This window comes from Lynx canadensis, chromosome B1 (assembly GCF_007474595.2).
Source record: "Lynx canadensis isolate LIC74 chromosome B1, mLynCan4.pri.v2, whole genome shotgun sequence".
NCBI lineage: Eukaryota > Metazoa > Chordata > Mammalia > Carnivora > Felidae > Lynx > Lynx canadensis.
The window spans coordinates 192,278,698-192,306,228 of NC_044306.2; the positions used below are offsets into that span (position 1 = coordinate 192,278,698).

At 34.0% G+C, this 27,531-nt stretch overlaps 1 protein-coding gene across 6 annotated transcripts in view; it reads left to right on the top strand.

The window, feature by feature from the left end:
• The window catches only part of LCORL (ligand dependent nuclear receptor corepressor like), a 167,421-nt gene that overhangs the window by 61,218 nt on the left and 78,672 nt on the right, over nt 1–27,531 (top strand). The window contains exon 5 of one of the 6 annotated variants that reach the window (XM_030314137.1): nt 1,267–1,313. The exons of the other annotated variants lie outside the window; for them this stretch is intronic. Within the exon in view, the coding sequence (XP_030169997.1) occupies nt 1,267–1,313 (47 nt within the window). The remainder of the gene's footprint in view (nt 1–1,266; nt 1,314–27,531) is intronic. 6 annotated transcript variants of the gene reach the window in all.

The following is a 27,531-nucleotide window of genomic DNA, read 5'->3' on the forward strand; positions in this document are numbered from 1 at the left end:
TCTCCACTTTTTTCTCAAATCTGTCCCTGACACTATCAGATATTTTCCTCATCTACTATAGGCAGACAGGAAGTGTTTTTATGCTTCTGGTCTTTATTTTGTTGCTGTTCTCAAGACTTCAAAAGTTCTTTCATGTTCAATAAGTGATAGATATATTATACTGTAAAGCTGTCTTTAGAAATCTAACAGTTAAGTCATTTATCAGCCAGATTGGGGTATTTTTGCTGGCTTGGGATTTCAGTGTTTCTTTGGTAGCTTGAATATGCTTACTTGACCTTAAATGTCAAATGTTCTTTTTTACTCACCTGTCTAAACTATTTAAACCAAATGAGGCTTGTTTCACTTGTTACCTTACTTGATACACATGTATCAGAGAGTAGTTTTTATATCTTAGTTGCTTGAGAAAAATATAGAAATATAGAACCTTCCATTTTTTGTTCTTGGCAATTTCTGCAGTAGTAGAGTGTCTTAATTTTTACCACATAGATCTTTGGAGTGAGTCATGATATAGGGGGAATGTAAGATGGGAAGGGTTATCATTCTGCCTCCCACTTTCCAGAGACTGAGAAAAACATTATTGTATTTCATCTAGGTGTTGACCCTGCTTTACTCCTCTTTGAAATTAGGTTAACATCAGATACTGTTCTATTAAGTTGATAACTTTTAGATTTTAATCAATAATGTTGAAAATAGTCTTCACCTTTGAGCAAGGAGGCTTTTGTTTAGTCCTCAGTGTTATGAGTTTTACGTGTTGAAATATGAGAATTCTTTTATTAGAAGAATCATTAGTGTATTAAAAGACCTAAGGTTAAGAACTGTATATTTCTTTTAAGTGCAGGAGACTGAAAATATTTTCCTGTATGTTACTAAAGTGCTTAATGTTGAGAAATCGGCATTGTCTTTAAAAAAACATTATTTTTTTTAGAAATTTTCTATTTGAACCCATATTAATATTTTACATGCTTTCCTTAAGAAGTTTATAACATATTAATTTAAAAAATTTTATTCTGCCAGTGTACTTACACTTAGGAGAATTATGTTATCAGACTTATATCACTAATAGAGCTGGAGGAAATGTACACATTTACATACATGCACACGGTTTCACCTTAGAACTCTTTACTCAGTCTTCTTTTCCTTGAGTAATTTATAATAGTAGTCACTGGAATTATCAATAGTTATGACCTATAATTTTTGATAGTATGGAGTAACCTGTGCTCCATTGCCCTATTAAGAGTAATCAGTAAACACTTGGTACTATTTCAGCTGATTCAAGCATCTGGGTCTTCAAGAGGTCTCCTACCAATGGTTGGGTGAGTGTTCATGGATATTTAGTGACCTCTCCATTTGAGGTGAATCTTGGCTTTCTTCCCGATCTTTGAAGGATTGCAAAGTTTTTAAATGAAAGATTCTTATTAGTATTTTTGCTTTAACTTCAGGTCTTATCTTTGTTAATTCCTTTATTTGTAGTCCAACATGATTTTCCAGATTTAATTAAACATAAGGACTTTTCTACTCATTTACTTGGTTTTGTTTTTGTTCTTTATTTTTTAATTTTCTTTGAATAAAATCATTTTAGAGGTTTCCAATATGGTCTGGATTAGGATAAGGCCAGAAGATAATAATAGTATCTTTAAGTGATGATAACGTCTCTGTTTATTTAATTCCACTGTTAACTCTACTTGAAAATAAAAGGCATAAACATGTTTTTAAAGATAAGAAACACTTCTGAGCCTTTGGAGTAATAAATAAAATGTTGATAAAGCATATTGTTGGTGGAGCTTTTATTTGATTCCTGAAAATTTCCCAAACTCAGCCATTTTCAGGAATTCTGGATATTAGTAACATTAATGTTACTGATACTCGACGGATACTGATCTTTTGCTTAGTTTGAGGAATATATGCATGTTAATCATCTTGCCAAAATGTAAAGAAATCTTTTAATAGCTTTATTATAGCTTGTTTATTATTTTTCCTAACTGTGGTTTTAGGAACGAAGATAATGATAAGTCTAAACTGTTATTAAGAACCCACTACACAGGGTAATGAGATGGTTAATGTCATCAGTTAATGATTGAGCACTGAAACCTTTTTATGCCTTAATCTTGTTTAATCTGAAAACAATGTTAAGAGGTAGGTACTGTTATCATTTTAACAGGTAGAGACAGTGAAACACAGAGAAGTTAAGTAATGTGTCTTTTAGTTCTATTACAAACATTTGAATCCTCAGGAAGTTAAAAAAAAAAAAAGTTAAAAAGTGTTCTGTGTGAGGAGCACCCAGATTCTTTTATGTACTAAGTAGGAAGACTTTCCTATTCTATACTTATTAGCCAGCTAGGATTAGAGTTATTTTAATTGAATTAGCAGACTAGAGAGGACTATGAGAAATGCTATATTTCCTCTACACTTCCATTTTCCCTTTTATGAACCATGGACACTTTCAGCGATTAGTTTCCTTGTAGTGTTTAATAATAGATTGGAGGAAACTTAAATACTAAATAGTTTGGCAAATCCCTCATAATTAGAAGCTAGTCAAAAATACTTTTTCAGAGTTGAATAAATGGGGGGGAGGGTATATTACTACAGAGATGAACTTTTAACTAGCTTTGAATATTATTCAGAAATTTTTCAAAATTTTTCAAAATTGAATTCCTTCCAGAGGTTTACCCTAAAATTGTCTGTAGTGTTAAAATAGAATGAAAGCTCCATGAAAGCAGGCACTTTATTTTGTTAATTGCAGTATCCTCAGTATTTAGAACAATACTTATTACATCTGTCTTCAGGAAATACTTGTTGAACTTATGAATGCGTACTAATAAACTGTCCAGGTATCTTCCAGTTTCACTACCTATTCTAATATTACTACTTATTTGATTTGAAGAAAGAAATTAATTAGCATGTATATATAGTTTACCTTTCCCTACTCTGTACTTAAGTTTGTTACTGTGTATAGTTTGAGTATCAGTTTGTTTTGAAGTGTGTAGAAACATAGCCATGTAGATATAAAATGCCTTTTCCAAAGTATCCCCATCAGATGTAAACTAAATTATTTTTACTTTTTGCTTCGCATTCTCAGATTACCTGAAGCAGTGTAAGTCACCAGCTTATGATTCAGGAAGATGTCTCATCTTTTATTTTTAAATTAAAGAAGGTTACTTGACTAAATTGGAAAGATAGTAGTTGAATGAATCATACTGCTAAATATATGATAAAATGAAATCTTTCTTCATCAAAATACAATATGTTTCACCTGCTTTATCTTTTATCCACACACATATTAGCATTCATGCAACTACTATTCTGGTTTTTTGTTTTCAAAGACCTTTCCTGATATATTTGATGCAGTTAGTTGAAAGCTGATATTAACCAACCCTTTCCCCTTAAATTAATTGGTAGCCAGGTTTTATATAAAGTCTTTCAGCCTTTTCTGAACACAGATCCTTTTCCTTTTAAACTCTTAATTTTTAAATCTTATATCAAGAAATAAATATTAATATGGCTTGCTAAACAATTGGTTATGACTGTTAATAAAGCATTTGATTTCTTCTAAGAAATCTTTTAGATTGCTTTTCTCTAAATGCAGGCATCCATGAGTGACTGTGTAAATTTGACCTGATACATTCATGCCCAGAGTTTCTTACACAAATATGCCTTTGTGAGATCATTGTGGGTCATACATCGAATTTCTCCTATATGGGTTGCCATTTGGAACTTTCCGGAAACTGTGTATTAGTGCCATAAAATAACTCACATACTGTTATGGGCCACGTTCAAAGGTGTTTATGAAAATATTTTTCTTGTTTTGTCATAATCTGGAAGATATGAATGAAATTCTAAGAAAATACACTTAAAATTAGAACTGGATTTAAGATTTTTGCATTCTGGTAAAATCACTTTTCTACCTGCAATACCATCCATGACAGGAATTAAAGGCCAACTGTCAGGTCACTCATTATCATCTGCATTCTTATCTCCTTTTGTCTTTTTTATCCTCAAATTCGAGTCAGTTATCCCTTTACAAGCACCCATATTTCTACTTTTTTCTTTTGAAACTTGTGGTCTTTAATCAGCAAAAATCTCCTGTGTCCTCAGGCTCTTCCTCTTAATGTTCCCTTTATTTTATTGTTGTCACTCAGATCTGCATATTCGTAAGAGATGCTTTTGTAGCCCTCCCCTTACTGGCTGTTTTTAATTTCTTGCTTTATGGAATATAGGATGATATCATTGGCAGGTAACCTCTAATATCTTTATAGCTGCTTTCCCATCATTTATTCACCCTCCTCACTCAAAACCCTGAGCTCCTTTGAAGCACATGACAACAAACTATTCCATCTATATTATCATGTTGTGGACCTCTACCAACGTATTCACTTTATTCCTCCCAAATGTTATTCCCATCACAATTCTTAGTGACTTCAAATTCTATGTAGGTGATATATTCAACACTCTGGACACTCTGGACCTCTTCATTTCCAATGGTCTTTTCCTCCATTCCCCTCCAGCCATCTTTCTCCATGACCATTCCTAGACCTTTGCCGCCTCTCAAATCTAATTTCAGCCATCTCTTTCTGTGACTACAACTTCATTCCAGTACTCATCCTGCCCCCCCATTTTTTTAACCTCATTACAATTTCCAGTCTATTGACCACACCAATTTTCAACTCTTCATTGTCTCCTAGACATGACTTCACTTCTCCTAGACGTGGCAGAAGTGAAGCTGAATAGCTCTGATAGTGTGCTTAATAATCACTGTGATCATCTTTCGTATAAAAATCTTAACTCCGTTAATTCTCTCTTCCTGTGTCATATTTGCTTATTAGAACCTTATCTGTGTTTTAGTCCCATTCCTCATATATTACACACTTGCCCTGACCAGCTAAACTTGGCTAGAGTAAAACACCCAATTATGTTGACTTTATAAGTCTTGCCTAATCAGTTTCCTCTCTTTCAAGTAGTTATTTTCTCTTTTTCGTCAGGTCTCCAACAACTAAAAAGTTAGTCTTTATTTTTGTAGCACAATTACATTCTAACATATATAATTTACTTCTTCCTTTATTTACTATGTATTGTCTTTCTTCTGCTGGAATATAAGCACCATGAAGAATTGGATTTTGTACTTGTATTGACTAATATATCTCAAGCATCTGACACACAGATATTTAGTAAATATTTATTATCTGTACGTTTACTGTCTTCACTTCTCAATTCCCCTTTTCTTTTTAACCTGTCCCAATTAGACTTTCTTTCCTACTACTTCACTAATTGTTTTATCAGTTTCCTTGGTAATTCCATCTTGTATTATTCAGAGGGAAGCTATCAGTTCTCATCTTACTTAACCTTTCAGCATCATTTGACAGAGTTGATCACTTCCTTATTCTGATTTCTAGGAAATTGTATTCCAGATAATTTTTTCCATATACTGTAGTTTTATGAATGAGAAAATCTAGTGTAAAAATCACCTGAATTATAGGCCAGGCCTACCATATGAGTTTGCCTGTCTGTCTCATTTAATATGATCTATATTCTGTTTTAAAGAATTTCCTGGTCCCCATAGTACTTCAGAACCTCATTCTTTCTGAATTTCTCTTACTCACCAACATACAAGGAGTCTAGGATTCTAGCAGAGGGCTTTTTCAAATACCATACTTGTGAAATGTGATAAATTAGTTTATAAATTGCCATCTTGCCATTTTTAGCTTACATATAATTTGAACTGTCAGTTACAGTTTACTATTTGCTGTTGGCTAGTTGTGCATTATACCCACAACCTTCTCAGACTGTTTTATAAAGGTTATCAATTAATAATATTGATTTGTTAGTAATAACTAGTAGTTATCCCCTGCCTTTTCCATATGGATTTATATTTGTGTGTGTGTGTGTGTGTGTGTGTGTGTGTGTGTGTGTGTGAGTTTTCCTCCTTAAAATGTTTTGAGTGAAGTCTTTAAACTGTTTCTATATTTAATGGAAGGGGCCAAAGCATAAGTTCACAATTGAACAGATAGGAATTCAAATCTGTCCCACCATATATTATATGATTCTGACAAACTACTAACCCTTTTTGTGACTTAGTTTTCTTATCTGCAGAAGAGGCACGATAATTATAGATATTTATACTCTGTTGTCTGTCCTCATCCACCAAAAATGTAGTTTTGTTAAAATAGAAGATAATGGTTAAGGTTTTAATGTTTTAATCATGTGTGTTCAGTTGTAGCTTCTGGTGGAAAAAAGAATATGGGCTATGGAGTCAAACCTAAATGTGTTGCCTACAGTTTTTTTCCATTAAATTAGCTATGGTAATGGGCAAGTTATTTAACTTGGTGATACCATATCATTGTGAATTATATCATTAATATAATGTAGATGAAACATCTAGCTTAGTACCATATTTATAATAGGCATTCAGTGAAAAGTAACTCCATGGTGGATTGCACTAATTTTTGTTGCTTTTGTTGTATGAGAAAGCTAGGCACTGGCATCTAAATGGCCTGCTCTTTTCATAGTAAGGCATAGTAGGTAAAATGTTGGGTTTTGGATTAGACCAAGAGTCTAGTCCTGGCTGATATATTCAGCCTTGTGTGACCTTGGGCAAACTTTTAAACTCTTTAAGACTTGTTTCCATTTCTATAGGATGGGAATAATTCTAGCTTTCTCGCGAGGATTATTGTGATGATTAGAAGAGTTAATGTATCCCAAACCCTCCAGGTTGTATGCATTAATTATGTGCAGTTTTTAAATTTTTTTTTTTAACGTTTGTTTATTTTTGAGACAGAGAGAGACAGAGCATGAACGGGGGGAGGGGCAGAGAGAGAGGGAGACACAGAATCAGAAACAGGCTCCAGGCTCTGAGCCATCAGCCCAGAGCCTGACGCGGGGCTCGAACTCACGGACCGCGAGATCGTGACCTGGCTGAAGTCGGACGCTTAACCGACTACGCCACCCAGGCGCCCCTATGTGCAGTTTTTATATACCAGTTATACCTCAATAAGTTGAGGAGGAAGAGATAATGCATGTAAGGACTCAGTAATCTACAACTGCTGCTACTTTTATTTATTATCATTATCATCAATTACATGGAATGACAATAAATCAACAAAGGGAGACCATTGAGAGTTTAGCTGCCACATTAAATCATCTGATTATTAAGAGTGTGGTCTTTAGGATTCCATGAATTAATAAGTAACATCAAGATGTAAGGTAGCATACAGTCTTAAAAGTGAGTAGTAATGCTTCAAAACTGTCAGCAGCAAATAGTATTCTTTGGATGTTTTGAGGGAGTAGAATTGTCCGCTAATAGGATACAAATTGCAAATTTGTATTGCAAACTACAGTATTGTGTTTGTTTTTTACAAATAAAAAGTCACTTTTGTGCATCAGTTTCTTAGTTAATAAAATGGACAACTTTTTGCTAAGATGTGTTGGTATATATTGTTAGCCTATGTAACATTCAGGAAGTAAAACAATATAAAGAAATACTGGAAAAAATTATTTTGCAGACATTTGTGTCAATCAACCATGTGGAACACTTTGAGGGAAAATTTCAGCATAGTTTGCAAAGTTGGCCAATTCTGGTAGCTATTTTTCTAATTCCTTCCATGTTCTGAATGCTCAGAGAACCAAAACTAATTTTAAAATATTAACTTAATAAAGTGAAAATCCTATATCAATGTATTTGTGCAACGAAAGGACACATTTTCTGAAGCAAAATATAAAATATTTGGGGACTATTACGTTAGATTACTTTTTACTTCTTTAGGTATGAGTATTTGAGAGTATACCTTTTTTTGAAGGGGGACATTGCAGGGAGGGGCAGAGAGAATTTCAAGCAGGCTCCACACCTAGCACAGAGTCTGACGCAGGGCTAAGTCTCATGACCATGAGATCATGAGCTGAGCTGAAAGGAAGAGTTGGACATTTAACTGCTTAACTGACTAAGCCACTCAGGTGCCCCTTTAACTAGAAATGTTAAAATGCTTTCATGTCTATTTAAGAAAATTTATGTTTTATTTAAGCCAGTAAGGTATTAAAGTGGCTTGCCTAGAGTTACTTCTGTCGTGAACATACTAAATGAGGCTGCCAGTGTTTCTGATGAATAACTGGAACCACGATGCTAACCAAATATGCTAGCGAATCTGATCATATAACTCTAATTATCTGGTAGTGTTTGAACTGCAAAGCCTTTTGGGTATGCTATGGCCTACTGGCTGTTTGCAATTTTCTTTGCAATTACCTCATTCCTTCAACTTAAAACAATCTAGAGTTCTACAAACCATCTGTGAGCCCATATTAGATGCTAATTTTTTGTGTGTGTGAGTCTTTATCCATATTTGTTTTCCTAAAAAACATACTTATTGTTCTGACAATACTGATTGAGGTTGTTTCTAAAAGAAATACCCTCTCTTTAGTGGAGTAGTGCTCAGTGCTTACCTAGACTAGGTATGTTTATGTAGCTCTGACATCCTCATTTCTTATAGTTATTGGAGTTCAGAGTTGCAGGCCTCACATGTCTATAAGGTATAGAGATAAAACTGTGGTGGACTATTGATAGTGTTCCGTCATTATTGCTGAGTATTTTGTTAGAGCAAAAAAATAATTATCATTATGTAGCAGTGCTATAGAACAGAGCTTTCTAAAATCATTTCTGCATGAAGACGGGTTAAATAAGATGATCCACTGGAGTACAGGAATTCTATTTACATCAGTATATGTACTTAATGAAATAAAACTTCTGCAATAAAGGGAACCAAAGATCCTTGGAGAAGTGGTTACTCCCATTGCTGGGACTGAGAAAATATAAAATGAGTTTGGAACATTTTGTGGTACCAGAAAGTAAAAAAGTGCTCAGAAGAGGATAGGAATATATTGGGTGGGACACAGGAGGCAACCTGAAAGAGTTTGGAGGCCAAAACTGGAACAATTTGAGCAAAAAGATAAATAACAATATAATTCATAGAAATTCAGCAGACACCAACTTGACCCAGGCGATCAAGGGTTAATATCACCAGTAACAAAACATATCAAGTCTTAATGGTGCACTGATCTGATGCACTGAAAAAGGCACATTACTTATGTCGTAGATTGCCAAAAAGGCATAACTTGGAATTAATCATGAAAAAGCTTCACATATATTAAGGAACATTCTTCCAAATAACTGACAAGAACTCCTCCAAGATGCCAGGATCATGAAAGACAAGGGAAGACTAGGGAACTTTAACTGATTAGAGCAAACAACTAAGTGCATTGTGGAATCTTGGATTGGATTCTGGAACAGAGGAAGAATGTTAGTGGAAAACTGATGAATTCAAATACAGTCTATGGTTTAGTTAATAGTATTATACCAATGTTAATTTCTAGGTATTGCTAGTTGGTTATATAGGATGTTAACATTAGGAAAGAGGTGAGAGAAGAATATATAGGAACTCTGTGTGTACTGCTTTTGAAACTTATGTAGTCTAAAGTTACTTCAAAATTTGAAGTATTTTTAAAAACATAATACAAATAAAAGTTAGTATTTACTATCTTTGACATATGGACTGACAGTGGCACCCTTACTTGGTCTTTATATCAGAAGACTCTTGTCATATAAGGGTGACCTAGTATCCTGGGAGAAGAGTGAGAGTCCAGTTTCTCATCCAAGGAGGAGTTGAAAATGGCGCCCTCATTCTTCAGTTTGCATTTTGAGTGATATATTTCAGTGCGTTGTGATATATTATAGTTTATATGGCCTAGCTAAATGAATTTATATACTCTGCTATGTAGTTTTATCTGAATTAAGTCCAAAAAAACAGATACGTGGCCTTACAATATTCTATCATTGATGAACCTTCCTCCAAGTATATGCTGTCCTTTGAGATGCTTAGCTCAGAATAAGAATGCTACTGTGTAATTTATAAATAGTATACATTAAAAAAAATTTTTTTTAATATTTATTTATTTTTGAGAGAAAGAAAGTAGAGTGCAAGAGAGCGTGAGCCAGGAAGGGGCAGAGAGAGAAGGAGACACAGAATCTGAAGCAGGCTCCAAGCTCTGAGCTGTCAGCACAGAGCCTGACATGGGGCTTGAACCCATGAACTGCGAGATCATGACCTGAGCCAAAGTCGGATGCCTAACCAACTGAGCCACCCAGGCACCCCATAAATAATATACATATTTTAAAGGTGCATTCTCAGTTTTGTTAATTGGTGAAGTTAAATGTTCAACAAAATTTGAAAACTCTGCTCTGAAGATACATTTTAGAGATTGATTATTCCCAAGTCCAGAATTGGTGGGCTGATTTACAAAGAATATTTAATAGCTAGAAGATCTAATAGGGAAAGTTGTAGTCACAGGGGAGTTGAACTTTTGTTTTAAGAAGGCTAGGAGGTTCACAAATACAGTGGTCAGTTCATGGTGTTAAAGATGCAAAAATACTGGGAGCAGATGGATACAGAGAGGCAAAATGATTTAGGACTAAAAGGTGATATCATGTCCATATCCTTTTTAAATAAAAATTTTTTTAATGCTTATTTTTAAGAGAGAGAGAGAGAGTCAGAGCATAAGTGGGGGAGGGGCAGAGAGAGAGAGAGAGAGAGACAGAATCCAAAGCAGGTTCCAGGCTCTGAACTGTCAGCACAGAGCCTGACACAGGACTTGAACCCACGAAACAGGAGATCATGACCTGAGCTGAACGAAGTCAGACACTCAACCAGCGTCGACTGAGCCACCCAGGTGCCCCTATATAGTTTTTTCTTCAAAAAAACTATATAGGTAAGTAGCTACATTAAGCTGTGTGGTAGGCCATGGCTTTTACTAAAATCTCAAGTGGGCTGTTAGAAATGAAATTTGCAAGTGTAAGTGAGGTGCTGCAAGAGTTTCCTTTTATGATAATGATGTGGATTCTTAAAATCAGATGGTTCTATCCTCCTTCCTACCTACCCCACCGCCTAAAAACCCTAAAATGTTATGAGGGAAAGATCATATGGTTCTATGTCTCTGTGTTCCTCTGATCTGTTGGATTCCTCATTCTACATGGACAACTGAGACCATTAAATCTGTGGAATAAAAACAAGCTTCAGGAAACCCAAGTCTATTCATTTCATCTTTTGATTTTGTTTTTATCTTTTATAATGCATGTTTAGTAGAGACACAGTAAACCAAACTGAAAGCAGTTTAAACACATAGTGTTTAATGTTTAAGTCTTTATTCTTGGGGTACCTGGGTGGCTCAGTCAGTTAAGCATCTCACTTTGGCTCAGGTCATGATCTCAGGATTTGTGAGTTTGAGCCCCGCATCAGGCTCTCTGTTGTCAGCACAGAGCCAGTTTTGGATCCTCTGTCCCCATCTTTCTTTGCCTGTCCCCTGCTTTCTCACTCCCCAAAATAAATATTCTTTATATTCTTTTCTTTCCTTCTCTGAGCCAACTAGCTTATAAGACTTTGCAAAAAAAGAAAAAAACATTTTTCTCTAATAATTTCCTTAAGTGACTGTTCAGTAACCTTTTGTGTAAGGTGTGTGAGAGTAAAGGAATATTCTCTCCTTATTTTTCTATGTCCTGTAAATTAAAAAAAACAAAAACAAAAACAGATCAGCTTATCACCAAATTGTTCATGCAGTCCTTACTCCCTTTAAAGAGTGAAGAGTCATTTATTGAATTACCTTGTGTATGGGACCATGGTAGATCACTGAAAAGGTAAATGAGTAAGACACGGTGCTCAGTCTCAAGGAGGACACTGGCATGTTGTAACGGGGTAAGTGGAGATAAAATAGAGTAGTTCATGTGTTCTTGGCTCACATGTCATCTTTAACCTCTTGTACTCTACTCAGGGATACTGAGGTGGAAGATCAAATGAATCTCAAGATACTCCTCCAAGAATATATATTCTTTACATTGTGTCCTTCCATATTGGATTGCTAACACCTAGTGAGCAGAAAATATGTGTTCTTTCTCATGATCTCTTTTATTACCCTGTGCCAAATGATCTTAGTTATTAGTCTTGATAATTGATTTTTAATAACTTCTAACAGAAAGATGATCTTCAGTTAAAATATGGCTCTGTGCCTCTGTAGCTATCCCATTATTCTCTAGATAGTGTTTTTTTTAATACTTTTTAATAGTAATTTATTTGCATTTTGCTTAGAGTCTCATTCCACTTAAAATGAAAGATAATAAAGTAAAAAAAGCAATATTTGGGAGGGTCTGTTATGGCTCAAAATGAATAGACATGAAAGAGCAATAGTATTAGTCTTGCTAGTTGAGCATTAAGCCTCACTCCTCAGTTTACCTTTCTGTTTGTAAATGAATATTAGATACTCTACATGACCTGTCCAGATCATGTCCAGAGAAAAATACATTTAAATCCTATAGTAGGCCCCATAGTAGTCCTTATTAAACTTTACTGTCTTAGAATAGTTTTTACAACCTTATTTTGGCTACACTCTATTGTAAAGTATTAGATTTTCTTTGATAGGGAGTCTGCTTTTTAATAATTTTACTTTGCTGGTTGTTTCTATTTGTCTTCTGTGTGTTCTCAGGAATGCCCCAGCTTTAACAGATCTAAAGGCTTGTTTGAAAAATGAATGAGTGAATGAATGATGAATGAATGAATGAATGAATGAATGAATAAAAGCTTGTCTCGAGGGGTGCCTGGCTGGCTCAGTCACTAAAGCATGTGACTCTTGTTCTTGGGGTTGTGAGTTCGAGCCCCATGTCAGGCCTAGAGATTACTTTAAAAAAAAATAAATAAAAGGTTATCTGGAGATGTTGGTATTTCTCTGGGTGCCACATTAGAGAGTTCTAAAAGTGGTTATATTTACAAACACTTGTGCCATTCCCAGCCATAATTCCTCCACAGCAGCCTCTGGACAGTGACTTCTAATCTCTGTTGTAGGTGGCTATGGAGGAATAAGGTATTACCTAAACAAGTACTTTATTGGGTTAGAGATTGATACTACTTAATAGCAAGTACCATAGCTGCTGAGAGGCAGAAAAAAAAGCAACCTATCATGAGAAATGAGTCAGCATTCCAAATAATTTCTGATCAATTTTTTACTACAATACAGACTATTATGTCAAGAAATATGAGCATTAAGATAATGTACCTAGAATAGTTTGTGTGACTGCATCCCTATTCAGTATCATAATGAAATGTTTCATATCCCTAGGGTAGCAGTTAGGCCAGCTGAAAAGACTTATGACATTATTATTCATCTGTTCTGACCCTGGCTTGCATGATAGAATTTATCAGTAGATTTTGTGAGAAACGGAAGCTGGATGAAGCAGGATGGGAGTGGATTGTCTGGTACATAGAATGATTATTGTATTGGCAGTCTGTGGTTATGGTGGTTTATCAGGTGATTCCTAATGGGGATATATATTTTAAAATTAGTTTAAATACAGTTATGATTTATTTTACTCAAAATATTCAGAAACCTCCGAACCTTTTCTACCTTACTTTGTTTAACATACCATTCTCTGATCTTTCTTATTCTACTTCACAATTGTTAAGAAATGAAGCAGAAGCTGTGGGTACAGGATTTTTCACTGCAGGTTAAAAATAGCATTTGCTATTTTGCTGCTATAATTTCCATGATACCGTCTCATCAAGGTTTTATGTCTCTTTAATTTTACTTCCTAACTCAGAGGTTCTTAACCTGGGATACTCCTCTAAAAGTTCATGGATAAGATTTCATGAAAAAAAAAAAATGACATCTTTATTTTCACTAACTCCTACCTGAAATTAAATATTTCCTTCAAATATAAATGTTGACAACAAACAACAGTAGTAGTAATAATACTTGTTCCAGCAATAAAAATAATAGCTATTTTGTGTCATATAAATTATTGTTTATAATTCTCACTACTTTGAAATTATGGTAGATATTAGATTTACTACTAAATCTTATATTTTAATATATTAAGAAAAACATATATAACAATATTTCAATGTAAACATTTTTTGACAGTTATATTTCATTATAGTTGGTTTCTTTTATAATCATATATTTGTGCTTTAAAAAAATTTTTTTTAGCATTTATTTATTTTTGAGAGAAAGAGACGGAGCATGAGGGGGAGAGGGACTGAGAGAGGGGGAGACACAGAATTGGAAGCAGGCTCCAGGCTTTGAGCTGTCAGCACAGAGCCGGCTGTGGGTCTCGAACTTACAAACCGTGAGATCATGACCTGAGCTGAAGTCAGACAGTCAACTGACTGAGCCCCCCGGGTGCCCCTATATTTGTGCTTTTAAAACATGATTGAGAAGGATCCCGTAATTGTTCCTTTTTTTTCTCTTTTTTTTAAATTACATTTGAGAACCAGAGTGTGAGTGGAGGAGGGGCAGAGACAGCCCGACAGAGGATCCAAAGCAGGCTCCGCTTTGTCCCATGCAGGGCTGGCCTCATGCAGGGCCGAACTCAGGAACTGTAAGATCATGACCTGAGCCGAAGTCGGAGGCTCAAATGACTGAGCCACCCAGGCTCCCCGAGGATCCCATAGTTTTGACCACACTGCTGAGGGAGTCCTTGAAAAAAAAAAAGAGGGGGTTAAGAATTGTCTCCCTTACTATTTGATCTTCATGCTGTCCTCAGAAGTTACACCTTAAAGACTGTGTCCTTATAATTTATATATTCACACATATGTATATTTATAAGCCTATACATATCTCTTTTTTACCCTTCTATATCTCATCCCCTTTTCCAGTGTCACATTTAACCTCTCTTTAGATGAGCCATAGCCCCTGTCTAGCTTCCATGCTATTTTCTAGACATTGTCATGTATATATTTGGGAAGAATTTTAAGTTCAGTGAATCTAAACTAATTTTCCTTGTTAAACCTTCTATTTTTCCTATGTTTCCCATTTTTAGTGCCATTGACACCTTCCCACTCACTCAGGATTAAAGTGCAAGAATCATTTTTGATTCTTTGTTCTTTCTTACTACCTCATCTGAAAGGAGTTATTAATAAGTAGCTAGGGATTCTTAATAAGGCTGCTATGAATGTTACTGTTATACTGTTTGAAGAGCTGTTTTATTTCTCTTGGGAAAATACACAGGAGTAGAATTGCTGGATCATAATGTCATGTATATTTTAAAATACATCGAAAACTTTTTTTTTTTAACGTTTATTTATTTTGAGACAGAGAGAGACACAGCATGAACGGGGGAGGGTCAGAGAGAGGGAGACACAGAATCTGAAACAGGCTCCAGGCTTTGAGCTGTCAGCACAGAGCCCGACGCGGGGCTTTAACTCACAGAACGCGAGATCAAGACCTGAGCCGAAGTTAGCCGCTTCACCGACTGAGCCACCCAGGTGCCCCAAAATACATTGGAAACTTTTATGCCATTCTCCAAAATTAGTCAGTTTACAGACTCAGAAATGCATAAGAATTCTAGTTACTCCAGATCCCTGTTAGCAACGATTGTTACCAGTCTTTGTTACTAGCTAATCTAGTAGGTGTGAAATGGTATCTCATTTTGTTTTAAATCGCATTTCCCTGATAACTAATGATGTTGAGTGCCTTTTCAAGTTCTTATAGGCAGTTTGTATATCTTCTTTTGTTAAAAGATCTATTTAAGTCGTTTGCCCATTTTTTGTTTGGGTTATTTACTCTCTATTATTGATTTGTACATATTCTTAAACATTCTGGATACAAGTCATTTATCAGGTCATTAGTGATGTCTTGTGTTTGACTGGTACTTTAACCTTGTTGAAGTGCCTTTGTATCTACTAATCCATCCAGCCTTGTGAGGTTGAAGACATAGTTTTAATCTTCCATGTGGGAGCTAAAGAAACTAGACAGATGAAACTAAGCTTAAGACTAAGAAAATAAAAAGGGGAATCTCTGAAAAGTTGAGAGAGGCTTAGCAACTTTACTTATTTCAGGTGGGCTATACCATCTATCATGCATTTTAAATGTTTTGTGTAATAAATTAAGCCTTAAACACATTTATGAAATGAAATGAAATTATTATATTTACAGTGTCATTATTAGGTGTATAAAAAGTATTAATTTGTAATATCCAGTATTATTTTGTAATTTCTAGGGATGGAAATTTGAAGTTGTAAGATGAAAGCCTTTTTTTTAGTCCTGTCATATAAAAATATATAACCTCATTTGAAGATGATATTAAAATTTTAATGTGTGGCAAATTTGTAAATGTGAAACCCAGGTCAGAGGACTCTCCTGGCTGCTTCTATGCTTTATATAAGACTAGACCAGACTTTGTTTCACTTTGTCAGTCTTTAGTTCTTTTTCTTATTTGAGAAGTATATAGCTAGGCTTATCAATGGATACATTGAAAATTAATATAGCAACCTAGAAATTTCCTTTTTATATGTCTTAGCTATACCTTTTAATGGAGTGGGCAAGAGTGTGTGCTGCTGTTTGTCCTCTGGTCTTCTAAGTGTAATACTTGTTAATATCTTTTCCTGGAGAATGATTAGGAAAGGGAGGGGAAATCTAAGTCTGTGAGGTTTTCCCATTTATTGCTTCTATCGCAAGAGATTTTAGCTACAGTAAGGATGAAATCATTAATGAAAATCAGGTGTTTTTTTTTTTAATCTGAGAGATTTGGTTAACCATGTTCTTAAATTCTCTTACAAATTCTTAAACGGTTAGATATATTAATACTAATCTTTATATTGAGTAATTATCTTTTCTTGATAATACAGTGCAGTGATGCCAGAAGATAACATTCCATTGTTAATAGATGCTTCTTTTTAAATATTTTTTCCTAGTTGTTTGGTATAGTATGGATGCTAGAGCTTGTTGAAGTATATGTAGTAGTGGAAGTGTGTTACAACATGCTAGGAAAACAGTTGCAGTAGAGTGTTGGGAAAATTTGAAAAACTTTAAAATGATTAGAATATTATCCCACAGCATTGTTAATTTGGCATTAAGAAATACATGTGAGGAATAGAGACCCAACCTAAAACAAGGATGAATACCTCTGAATTGTTTAAGGAGATTGAAAGGGTATCACATATTTAGAAATTGTTTAACCCTATATGTAAATTATATATGATTATAAAATTTATATAATGAATTATGAGATTATTATAAAATAATGTAAATTGACCCATGCATACTGAGCATGTTGATTTATAACATATTTGTTCAGTTTAATCTACTTAATGTATTGTCTATACTTCTGCACATGGTAATTAGGAACCTTCTATAATATTGCATGTGAAGGGAGGTTTGGAGTTGAGGGGAAACTACAGTCTTCTTCTCTAATTAAACTAAATATTACCCTAAGAATAATAGAGACATTTTGGTGACTATAACTCCTGAGACTTGGTGGGATAGAATTAGAAACACGTGCACAAAAAGGAAAGGGATGGATTTTTTTCTTCCCCATCTTCTTATAAAATAGATTATCTTTATTTGAACCCCCAGGAATTGAATAAATTCAGATAAATTTTCAAATAAATTTCTCTCTATTGAAGACTCAGAATCAAATAGGTTCAAATAACTGCAACCTGAGCTTGCTCTTTAATTTCAAGAACCAAATAAATTTGAATAAGGAGTGATACTTGTATTTACTGTTTTTATAAGTAAGACGATGTGGTTAGGTAAAGAGTACAGTTTGGAAGATTAGGAAACTATAGTTCTAAAGCCTGCCACTGTCTCTTGACTTGATCTTTCTGGATTTTCGTTTCCTTCTCTATAAAATTATGAGGTTGGATTAGATTTTTGTCTCTCAGCCTGATGGAGACTGAAGTCTAATGGTCCTGAAAGTTGGTAAAAGTCATGTATTTACTTGTAATAAGATTGTAAGCCAAACAGAAGTCTCCTTTCTATTTGATTCAAGTTGATACTACTGTTTCTTCATAAAATTTGTCAGACAATACAATTTATTGACATGGCTTTGAATTAAATTAGAGAATTAATATAAAAGATTGAGAGTCACTATGCTACATATTGTCCAAGGTATATTTCCCAAGATGTAGGTGACCATAGTTTACTCTTATAAGATTAACACATTTATTCTGGAAAAATCAGAGGTGCATCAGTGTCCATAATTTTGTATTCACTGGTAATGTTTAGTAAAGACTTTCACAGGATTCACTTCCAAGATTGGTTTTCAGTTACTGTGTACTCAGACTTAATCTCATTCTATTTCTATAGTTCCACAGCTACAGTTAAACTGTGTTCCAAAAACTATTGATTAATTTGAATGGAACACTGAGTAATAATTTTTTTCTTGGAAATAAATGTTAAACAGTAATTCTCCAGTGTAGAGAAGACCATATTGGTAATTAAAATATAGTGTACTTCTTTATGTTACCATTTTAGCCACATGCTGCCATCATTGATAATTTGTTTTCTGAAAATTGAATTCTAAATTTGGAAAAATAAGAATATATTTTACTCTTGTATCCAGATAATTCTTTGATTCCTTCTTACCCTCTATCTCTTCTCTCCTATCCCCACCAAAGTAGCAGTGGTTCCACTAGTGGGTAAAGTACATCATAGCTGGGCTCCTGTATAATATCACTTTAAAATGATATAAATTAAGGTGGGAGAAGAGGTTGTGTTTTATAAGTCAAATCTACTTCATTTGCTCTACAAAACTGTGTATTGACTATGTCAGTTTGAATGCCAGGGGGTGGACAGACAATAGTTGCTTCGTGGGTAATTAACATGGTTTCACCCTCTGCTTTTTAGAAAGACATAATGCTTGTTTTCTGTCCCAGTCTGAGGAGAAAATGAATTCTAAAATGCCTTGATGCCATATTCAGTGAGTGCTTTTAGTCTGTGGAGAGAGACAATTTACTAATGAGACTTGCTCACCATTAGTCAAGAAGTGTCAAATGGGTGTGCTATATTGTTGTCAAAATGTGAGTTGGAATTTGGTTTTTAAATAGCTTAATATAGCACCTTTTTTATTTACCCATAATGTAGAATTACTGTTGCTCCATAATTCAGATCCGCATTCCTAGATTTCCATGATTATTTACTTACTTCTGGGATGATATAATTTGCACCTAAATTTAGCTGTCTCTAACACATCTTTTTTTATGTCAATTATATTATTCAATGAATAAATACAATCTCAAAGCATGTATCAACAACATCAAGACTAAGCATTATGAATAGTACAATACATCTTATAATTCTTTATTCTAGAGGAACTCTGGTGCCATCTACTGCATAGTTTGTTAGAGGAAGAAAAATATGTGACATCAAGTAGATGTTTCAATTAATCTGATTTTTTGTTTTGTTTTTTTAATTAACAATACATTATTTATAAATAAGTAAGAAATAAATTGTTTTTTAGAGCAGTTTTAGGTTTACAGACAAATGGAGCAGATATACAGCGTTCCCATATTCTGCCCTCCCTCTACCCAGTTTCCCCTATTATCTATCATCTTTTGCTGGTGTGGTGCATCTATTACAGTTGATAAATAGTATTTATACATTATTATTAGATAAAGCTCAGAGTTTATATTAGTCTCACTCTGTGTGTGTTGTAAAGTTGTGTGGGTGTTGCCAAATGTAGTTTCATGTATCCACCTGTTACAGTGTCATACACAATTGCCCTAAAAATCCTCTGTACTCTACCTATTCATCCCTTTACCCCATGCCCGCAGCCTGTGTCAAACACTGATCTTTTTACTGTCTCTGTAGCTTTGCCTTTTCCAGAATGCCATATAGTTGGAATCATATAGCATGTAGTCTTTTTAGATACTAACTTTTTAGATTCACTTCTTTCATTTAGCAATTTGCATTTAAGGTTTCTCTGTGTGTTTGTAGCTTGACAGCTCATTTCTTTTCATTACTGAATGATATTCCATGCTGTTGATGTACCACAGTTTGTTTATCCATTCACCTGTTGAAGGACATTTTGGTTGCCTCCAGTTTTTAGCAATTATAAATAAAGATGTTATTAAACATTCACAGGTTTATATGTGGATATAAGTTTTCAACTTATGTGGGTAAAATCCTAGGACTGCAATTCCTGGATCTTAGCAAAACTGTTGAGCTTTGTAAAAAACTGCCAGACTGTACCGTTTTAGATTCCCACCAACAATGAATGAGAATTCCTGTTTTTCCATATCCTCACAAGCATTTGTTGTTAGTGTTTTAGTAGATGATGTCTTTTAAGGAATTGGTCTGTTTCATGTAGGTTATCAAATTTCTGGGTACAAAGTTATTCATAGTATTCCTATTCCTTTATTACCCTTTTAATGTCCGTGAGATAAATAGTGATGGCTGTTTTTTCATGTCTGTTTTTGAAATTTTTTTTATGTTTTATTTCTTTCTTGAGAGAGAGAGAGACAGAGAGAGACACAGACCGAGCATGAGTGGGAGAGGGTCAGAGAGAGAGGGAGACACAGAATCTGAAGCAGGCTCCAGGCTCTGAGCTGTCAGGACAGAGCCAGATGCAGGTCTTGAACCCACAAACCATGAGCTCATGACCTAAGCCAAAGTCAGACACTTAACTGACTGAGCCACCCAGGCACCCCCTTTTTAAAATTTTTGTAATGTTTTATTTTTTTATATTTCTGTATTTTTAATTTGTGTCTTCCCTTTCTATCTTGGTATTCTAGCTAGGGGTTATCAACTTTATTGATCTTCTGAAAGAACCAGTTGATGTTAACTTTTTAAAAGGCATGGAATATAAACAACTCTTTTATTCTCTGATACCATCTACTGAATGGCTTTTTTTAAGGAAAAAAATATTATGAGAGCATATCATGGATTCTTTTTCTTAATCTGATTTTCAGTTTAATTGTTGTTGTAGATTTTTTAGACCTTATTTTGCATTGGAACATAGAGACCTACCAGAAAGGTATCAGAGTTACTTTTTATCAGGGCGAGTAACTGCCCCAAGGAGGGTTTTCCTGTAAGGATTTAGCCATCTTTACCTTTTCCTATGAGAATTCAATACTGAATCTCCAGGAATTTTCATGAGATCACAACAGCATTGAAAAATCATTAAGTCTTTTGCTTATATTCTACTTTTAAATTTTTCCCACAGGGTTCGAGCTGTTGTTCATAGTGGTCCCATAGGAAGTTTAAGTGTTTGACTATATCATTAAACTTCCAATTATTGATGGTAGATTTCATAAGTCACTTTAGTGTGTTTATATTATCTAAAGAGATACTTTTGAACCTTTACATGAGTTATGTCTTTTAAAAATAAGGCACATGGATGATTGGTATTTAACAAACCACTAATTTTAAAATTATTTTGAAAAAAAGGTATCTTGAAAATTCCATATGAATGGAAATTTGTCTGATCTGATTTGTTTCTAGAAGTAGAAAAGACTAGAAATATGAAACTCTCATTAAGGAATAGTAAAAAATACTAGACTGAAAAACAAAAGTTAAAGTAAATAAAAACATATATCTGTATCCCAAAGGAGAAAATCTCCTCTGGTAATTTTTAGAGCCATTGACTATTTGACACAGAGTTTAGGAATCTGAATTCATACTAATTCATAATTCTAGAATTTAATTTAAAATCATCCTGGGTTAGAAACAACTCAAGTATCCATGGACAGATGAATGGATAAGCAAATTTGGTGTATACATATAATGGAATATTATTTAGTCTGAAAAGGAAGGAAATTCTGACATATGGTGTAACATGGAGGAACCTTGAGGACATTACACCAAGTAAAATAAGCTAATCACAGAAAGACACATACTGTATGCTTCTGCTTATAGGAAGTACTTGGAGTAGTCAAAATCATAGAAAGTAGAGTCTTGGTTGCCAGGGGTAAAGGGGAATAATGAGTGGTTATTTAATGGGTGTGGAGTTTTAGTTTTATGAGATGAAAAGAGGTATGGAGATGGATGGTGGTGATGGTTGCACAACATTATGAATGTATGTAATACCACTGGACTGTACATTTTAAGTTGTTAGGATGTACGGGCGCCTGGGTGGCTGTCAGTTAAGTGTCCGACTCTTGATTTCAGTTCAGGTCATGATCTCATGGTTCGTGAGTTCGAACCCCACATCTGCACTGTTAGTGCAGAGCCTGCTTGGGATTCTCTCTCTCCCTCCCCTGCTGACATCCCTGCACTCCCTCTCAAAAAAATTATAAAAGAAATTGTTAGGATGGCAAATTTTATGTGTGTTGTACTGCACTAAAAAAAAATTTTTTTTTTAATTATCATGGTTTGGTAGCTCCTCCAGGCACCTGGAAGAACCAAAGGCACAGACTCTAACAACATATCCAAAACTTAAATCTCTAAACAGTCTCAATATGAAGTTATTTTAAAAATGAAATCATTCCTCCCAAAATAAACAAGTCATAAAACACACAAGTAAACAAGTAATTGTTTGCAGTAATTGGCAAAAACAGTAAAAAAAATAGGACCAAGCCTTCAGAAACTGTGGATTTTGTAATTAAAAGATAAAAATATAAAAAGAGTATACTTTATTTTTTTTATATATATATGAAATTTATTGACTAAAAAGAGTATACTTTAAAGAAATACGAAGTTAAAAATTAAAAACACGAGTAAAAGAGACTATCAAAACTATCCAACATATATGAAAAAATAACCAAACAGAATATCTAAAACTGAAGAGTAAAATAATAGAAATTAAAAATTTAATGAGAGTTTTAAACAGCCAGTTATATATAGTGGGGGTAATTGGTAATTGGGAAGATCTGAAGAAGCCACAAAAAACAATGCAGCAAAGACATGAAAAATGTGGAAGATGCTAAGAGAGACATGGAGGATATAGTGAGATGGACTGTTGTTAGTCTAATCAGAGTTTTGGGTGGAGATTATAAATAGAATTTAATAGGGTCAGTATTCAAAAAGATACTGCCTAAGAATTTTTTAGAATTTACATGAATCATTATATTCAGGGATGCTAGTGTTACCTAACAGGATGAAAGGAAATAAATTCACATCAGACCCAGTTAAAGAAGACTGAAGATTAGGGCGCCTGGGTGGCTCAGCTGGTTAAGCAGTCAGCTCTTGATTTCGGCTCAGGTCATGATCTCAGTTTGTGAGTTCAAGCCCTGCGTGGGGCTCTGTGCTGACAAAATTGGAGCCTGCTTGGGATTCTCTCTCTCCCTGTCTCCTTCTTTTTCTGCCCTTTTCCCACTTGCATGCTCTCTCTCTCAAAATGAATAAACTTAATAAAAGAAAGAAGGAAAGAAAGAAAGAAAGAAAGAAAGAAAGAAAGAAAGAAAGAGAGAGAGAGAAAGAAAGAGAGAAAGAAAGAGAGAAAGAAAGAAAAACAAGACCAAAGAAAAAGAGAAAATCTTGAAAACAGCTAGAACTAAAGGACTACTTACAAACATAGACTGACAGCTGATTTTTAAGCAAAATGATCCCCTACAAAAGAAAATGACTATCAATTTAGCATTTGATATTTTGGTAAAAGGTCTTTCAAGGAACAGATTTATTTGCAGGTTAAAAAGAAAATAGAGGCTTTACTTTTAACAGACTTCCTCTTTAAAAACAAAACACAACAGGGGCGCCTGTGTGGCACGATCGGTTGAGCCTCGGACATCAGCTCAGGTCATGATCTCATGGTTCCTGAGTCGAGCCCTGCATTGGGCTCTCTGCTGTCAGTGCGGAGCCTGCTTTAGATCCTCTATCTCCCTCTCTCTGCTCCTCCCCCACTCACACTTGCTCTCAAAAAAAAAAAAAAAAAAATTAAAAAGTACAGAAAAACAAAACAAAAAAGCCTCTGAGGTTTATACTTGAGGAAGAAACAAAACAATCTTGGAAAGAAAGTCTGAGATGCAAAGAGGAATGAAAGTAAAAATTGATAATCATTGAAGTTAATCTCAAGAAAACCTAATTGCATAAAATAATAAAAGTAATATTTACCTGTGGCATTAAAGATGCTGTAATACCTGACAATGAGGACATGTAAGCCTAGAGTGGTGTGACAGTAAAACATTGTACAGAGCTTTTAATAGGTCAGATATATTTAATGACTTTAGGCTTTGACAAGGGAAAATATGCATGTGAAAATTTCTGGGCTAAGTAATAATAGATCTAGAGATACTAGTTTCAAAAGCAATAATCGAAGAGAGGAAATCATATGGAACAAAATAATATCAAAAGAAAAACTGGGGCCTATAAAAGCAAAAAATAGAAATAAATGGAAATATTAGTTATCTAAAGAGAGTCTGAGCTCCCTAATTAAAACATAGGTGATCAGGTAGAATAAAAATTCAAATCCATCTATATGTTTTTCATAAAAGGTCCTTGAAAAGGTGATAGCCTGACCAGATACATGTAACAACATATTAACATCAAATATAATGATTTATAAAGTCAAAGAGCAGTATTAAAAATTAATAGGAGTTTTATATGATGATAAAAGGTATTGTTCAATTATGAGTATGTATACCAGAATAATATAGCTTGAAAATATGAAGAAGTTATTAAATATATAAGAACATCATAGAGGGAAAGTTTGTCTTAGGTCAAACAGACTTAAAACTAATGAGAAGAAAGCATATTTGAACAACATAGTTAACAAGTTTGAGCTACAAGCCGTATATAGAACCCTGAACCCAACCATTATCAAGTTGGTAGACAGAGAAAACATTGTAAACATTTTTTAAGTGTACTTGAAATTTTATAAAAATTGACTGCATTCTGTACATTAAGAAATTATCCACAAGTAAAACTGATATCATACAGACCATATTCCTTGATACAGTACAATTAAGACGGCAATCAGTAACAAAAAGATAACTTTAAACAAATATATATATATTTATATATATATATGTATATTTATATATATAAATTTTAAGACATTTCTAAGTAATTCAGGGGATAAAGAACTAATACCTATTAGGATATATTTAGCTCTGGATGATATTCAAAAGATATTTGCAAACTTATTGGACAAGCTGATTTGGTAAAAGGAAATTTATAAACTTAAATTCTTATACTAGGAAAAAGAATTAATGGGTGAACCATATATCTAACTGAAGGAGTTAAAACAAAAAGGGTAACCCTAAATAAGTTGGACGAAGGCAAATGAAGATGTTAACAAAATTAGTGAAATAGAGGGGTGCCTGGGTGGCTCAGTCAGTTAAGCCTCCGACTTCAGCTCAGGTCACCATCTCACAGTCCGTGAGTTCGAGCCCCGCGTTGGGCTCTGGGCTGATGGCTCAGAGCCTGAAGCCTGCTTCTGATTCTGTGTCTCCCTCTCTCTCTCCGCCCCTCCCCCATTCATGCTCTGTCTCTGTCTCAAAAATAAATAAACGTTTAAAAAAAAATTTTTTTTTTAAATTAGTGAAATAGAATGCAAAGATAAAATAGAGAAGACAGACAAGGTTAAAAGGTCAATATTTTAAAAAGTCTTTAAAATTAAAATGTCACAGCCAGTATCTGAAATCTTATATTCTAAAATTTTAGGAATTTAATGCTTCATAGGTTTTGCTTATTTTTTAAACTTTTGATTTAGAGAAACTACCCAAATTACTGTCTTTGATTTTTTTCTTCTCCTGATAGCGATTATTAGAAAATAGATGTATTATATAAAAATTAAATAATTAGGCTAATGCTTTTTGAGATCTATGTGTTAGGCACTGGATATACACTATATATTCGTTCATTTAATCCTTGAAGCAATTCCTTTAGATGCTGTTAGTAGAATCCCTTTACAGTTAATGAAATTATGGCTTCTAAAGTTACTTGCCCAAAGTTTCACAGCCTTCAACACAGCTGAAATTTGCTTCCAGGTGTATCTGACCACAAAGATGTCCTTCCATCCAGTCTTGTATATTGCCTTCCAGTATACTATTTATTATGGGATAAAAATGTATTGGGTTTTTGTAGAGTGATGGTTCTCCAAGTGTGATACATGGAACCCGGGGGTCCCTGAGACTCATTCAAGGAATCTGTAAGGTCAAAACTTTTTTTTTTTTTTTAATAATTCTAAGTTGTTATTTGCCACTTTGCTCTGTTGACATTTCCACTGATGGTACAAAAACAACGCTGCATAAATTGCTGGATTCTTAGCGTGAATCAAGCTAGTAGCAGGCTCTGTGGAAGGGAAAAAAAATAGTTACAAACAGAGAGGGAGGGAGGCAAAACTTGGGTTCTTCAGTACCACACACATTATAGTAAAAAAGGACCATTACACTTAAGAGTGTCCTTGATGAAGGAATAATTTTTTTTCAATTTATGAAATTTTAATCCTTGGGCTAGACATTTTAAAAAATATTTTGTGTGATTAAATACGAAGTTCTCAAAATATTTCTGTTACGTACCAAATTACATTGGTGGTCTTAACTTGAGGACAAAAGACTTTATTAAAGATCATAACATGAGTATCTAAGTACCAAATAACATAGCAAACATCTTCATAAAGCAGAAACTTACAGAAAATTCAGAGAACAGAACAAACACATAGGAGTATTTAGTCCAAGATAGGTGAAGTGAATTTAAAATAAAGGCACAGAAGACCTAAAAGAATAGTTAGGGATAGTTTGTGGGTATGTATTGAACTCTATCCTAGATAGCATATAATATACTTTCTTCTCCAGTGTACAGAGAATGTTCACCAAAAAATTGATAAACTAAGTCAAAAAGAATCCTAAAATAGTTCTATATATCAGAAGCAACACATAAAAAGGCTTTCTATCATACTATAAAGATAGAACTAAATAACAAAAAATTTTAAAGTACTGTCCACTACAATATAAATATTCTCTTAAACAACTTTAAGGTGTAAGGGAAGAAAACAAAATTGTTGATTCTATTTTCTACAATGTAGATGAAATGGGTAATTACATAGGAAAATCCAGTTTACCAGAATTCTTAATCTCAGAAGAGATAAATAGATTTCTATCAGAGGAGATAGAAAGCTTAAACAAACCTCTTTTTTTTTTTTTTTCTTTTTAAGTTAGAAAATGTATTAAAAAGTTCAACAGTGGTGCACCTGGATGACTCAGTTGGTTAAATGTCTGACTCTTGATTTCAGCTCAGGTCATGATCTCAGGGGTGTGAGATCAAGCCCTGCATTGATGTGGAGTCTGCTTAAGATTCTCTCTCTCTTTCTTTCTCCACCCCACTCACATGCTTGCTGTCTCTAAAATAATAATGATGATGATGGCAGCATTCTTTAAAAAAACAAACAAACAAACAAACAAAAGCACCAAGCCCAGAAGATTTGAAAGTTTTATTTTACCAAACCTAAGATTAGCCAATTTCAATGCTCTATAAATTTTTCCAGAACATAAAAAAAGAAAGTACTCTAATTATCTTAACATGACTATGAAGTTGATCTATATAAAAATCTCATAAATAGTTAACATCTATGCAACTACAGAACAGTCTCACATCACTACAAAAACATCAGATAGAATTCTATGCTACAGTAAGAAAATAATACTTCATGATCCAATAAGATGTGTTCCAGTAATGCAGGAATGGTTCCATTTAGGAAATCTATTAATATAAATAACCTATTAATCTAAGAAGGAACAAAAAATAAAGTTCATCTCCACTGATGCTGATAAGACCTTTGGCAAAATGCAACCTGTGTTCATGATAAAAATAATCAATAAAAAAGGAGTTGATGCATATTTCTTAAATAAAATACATATA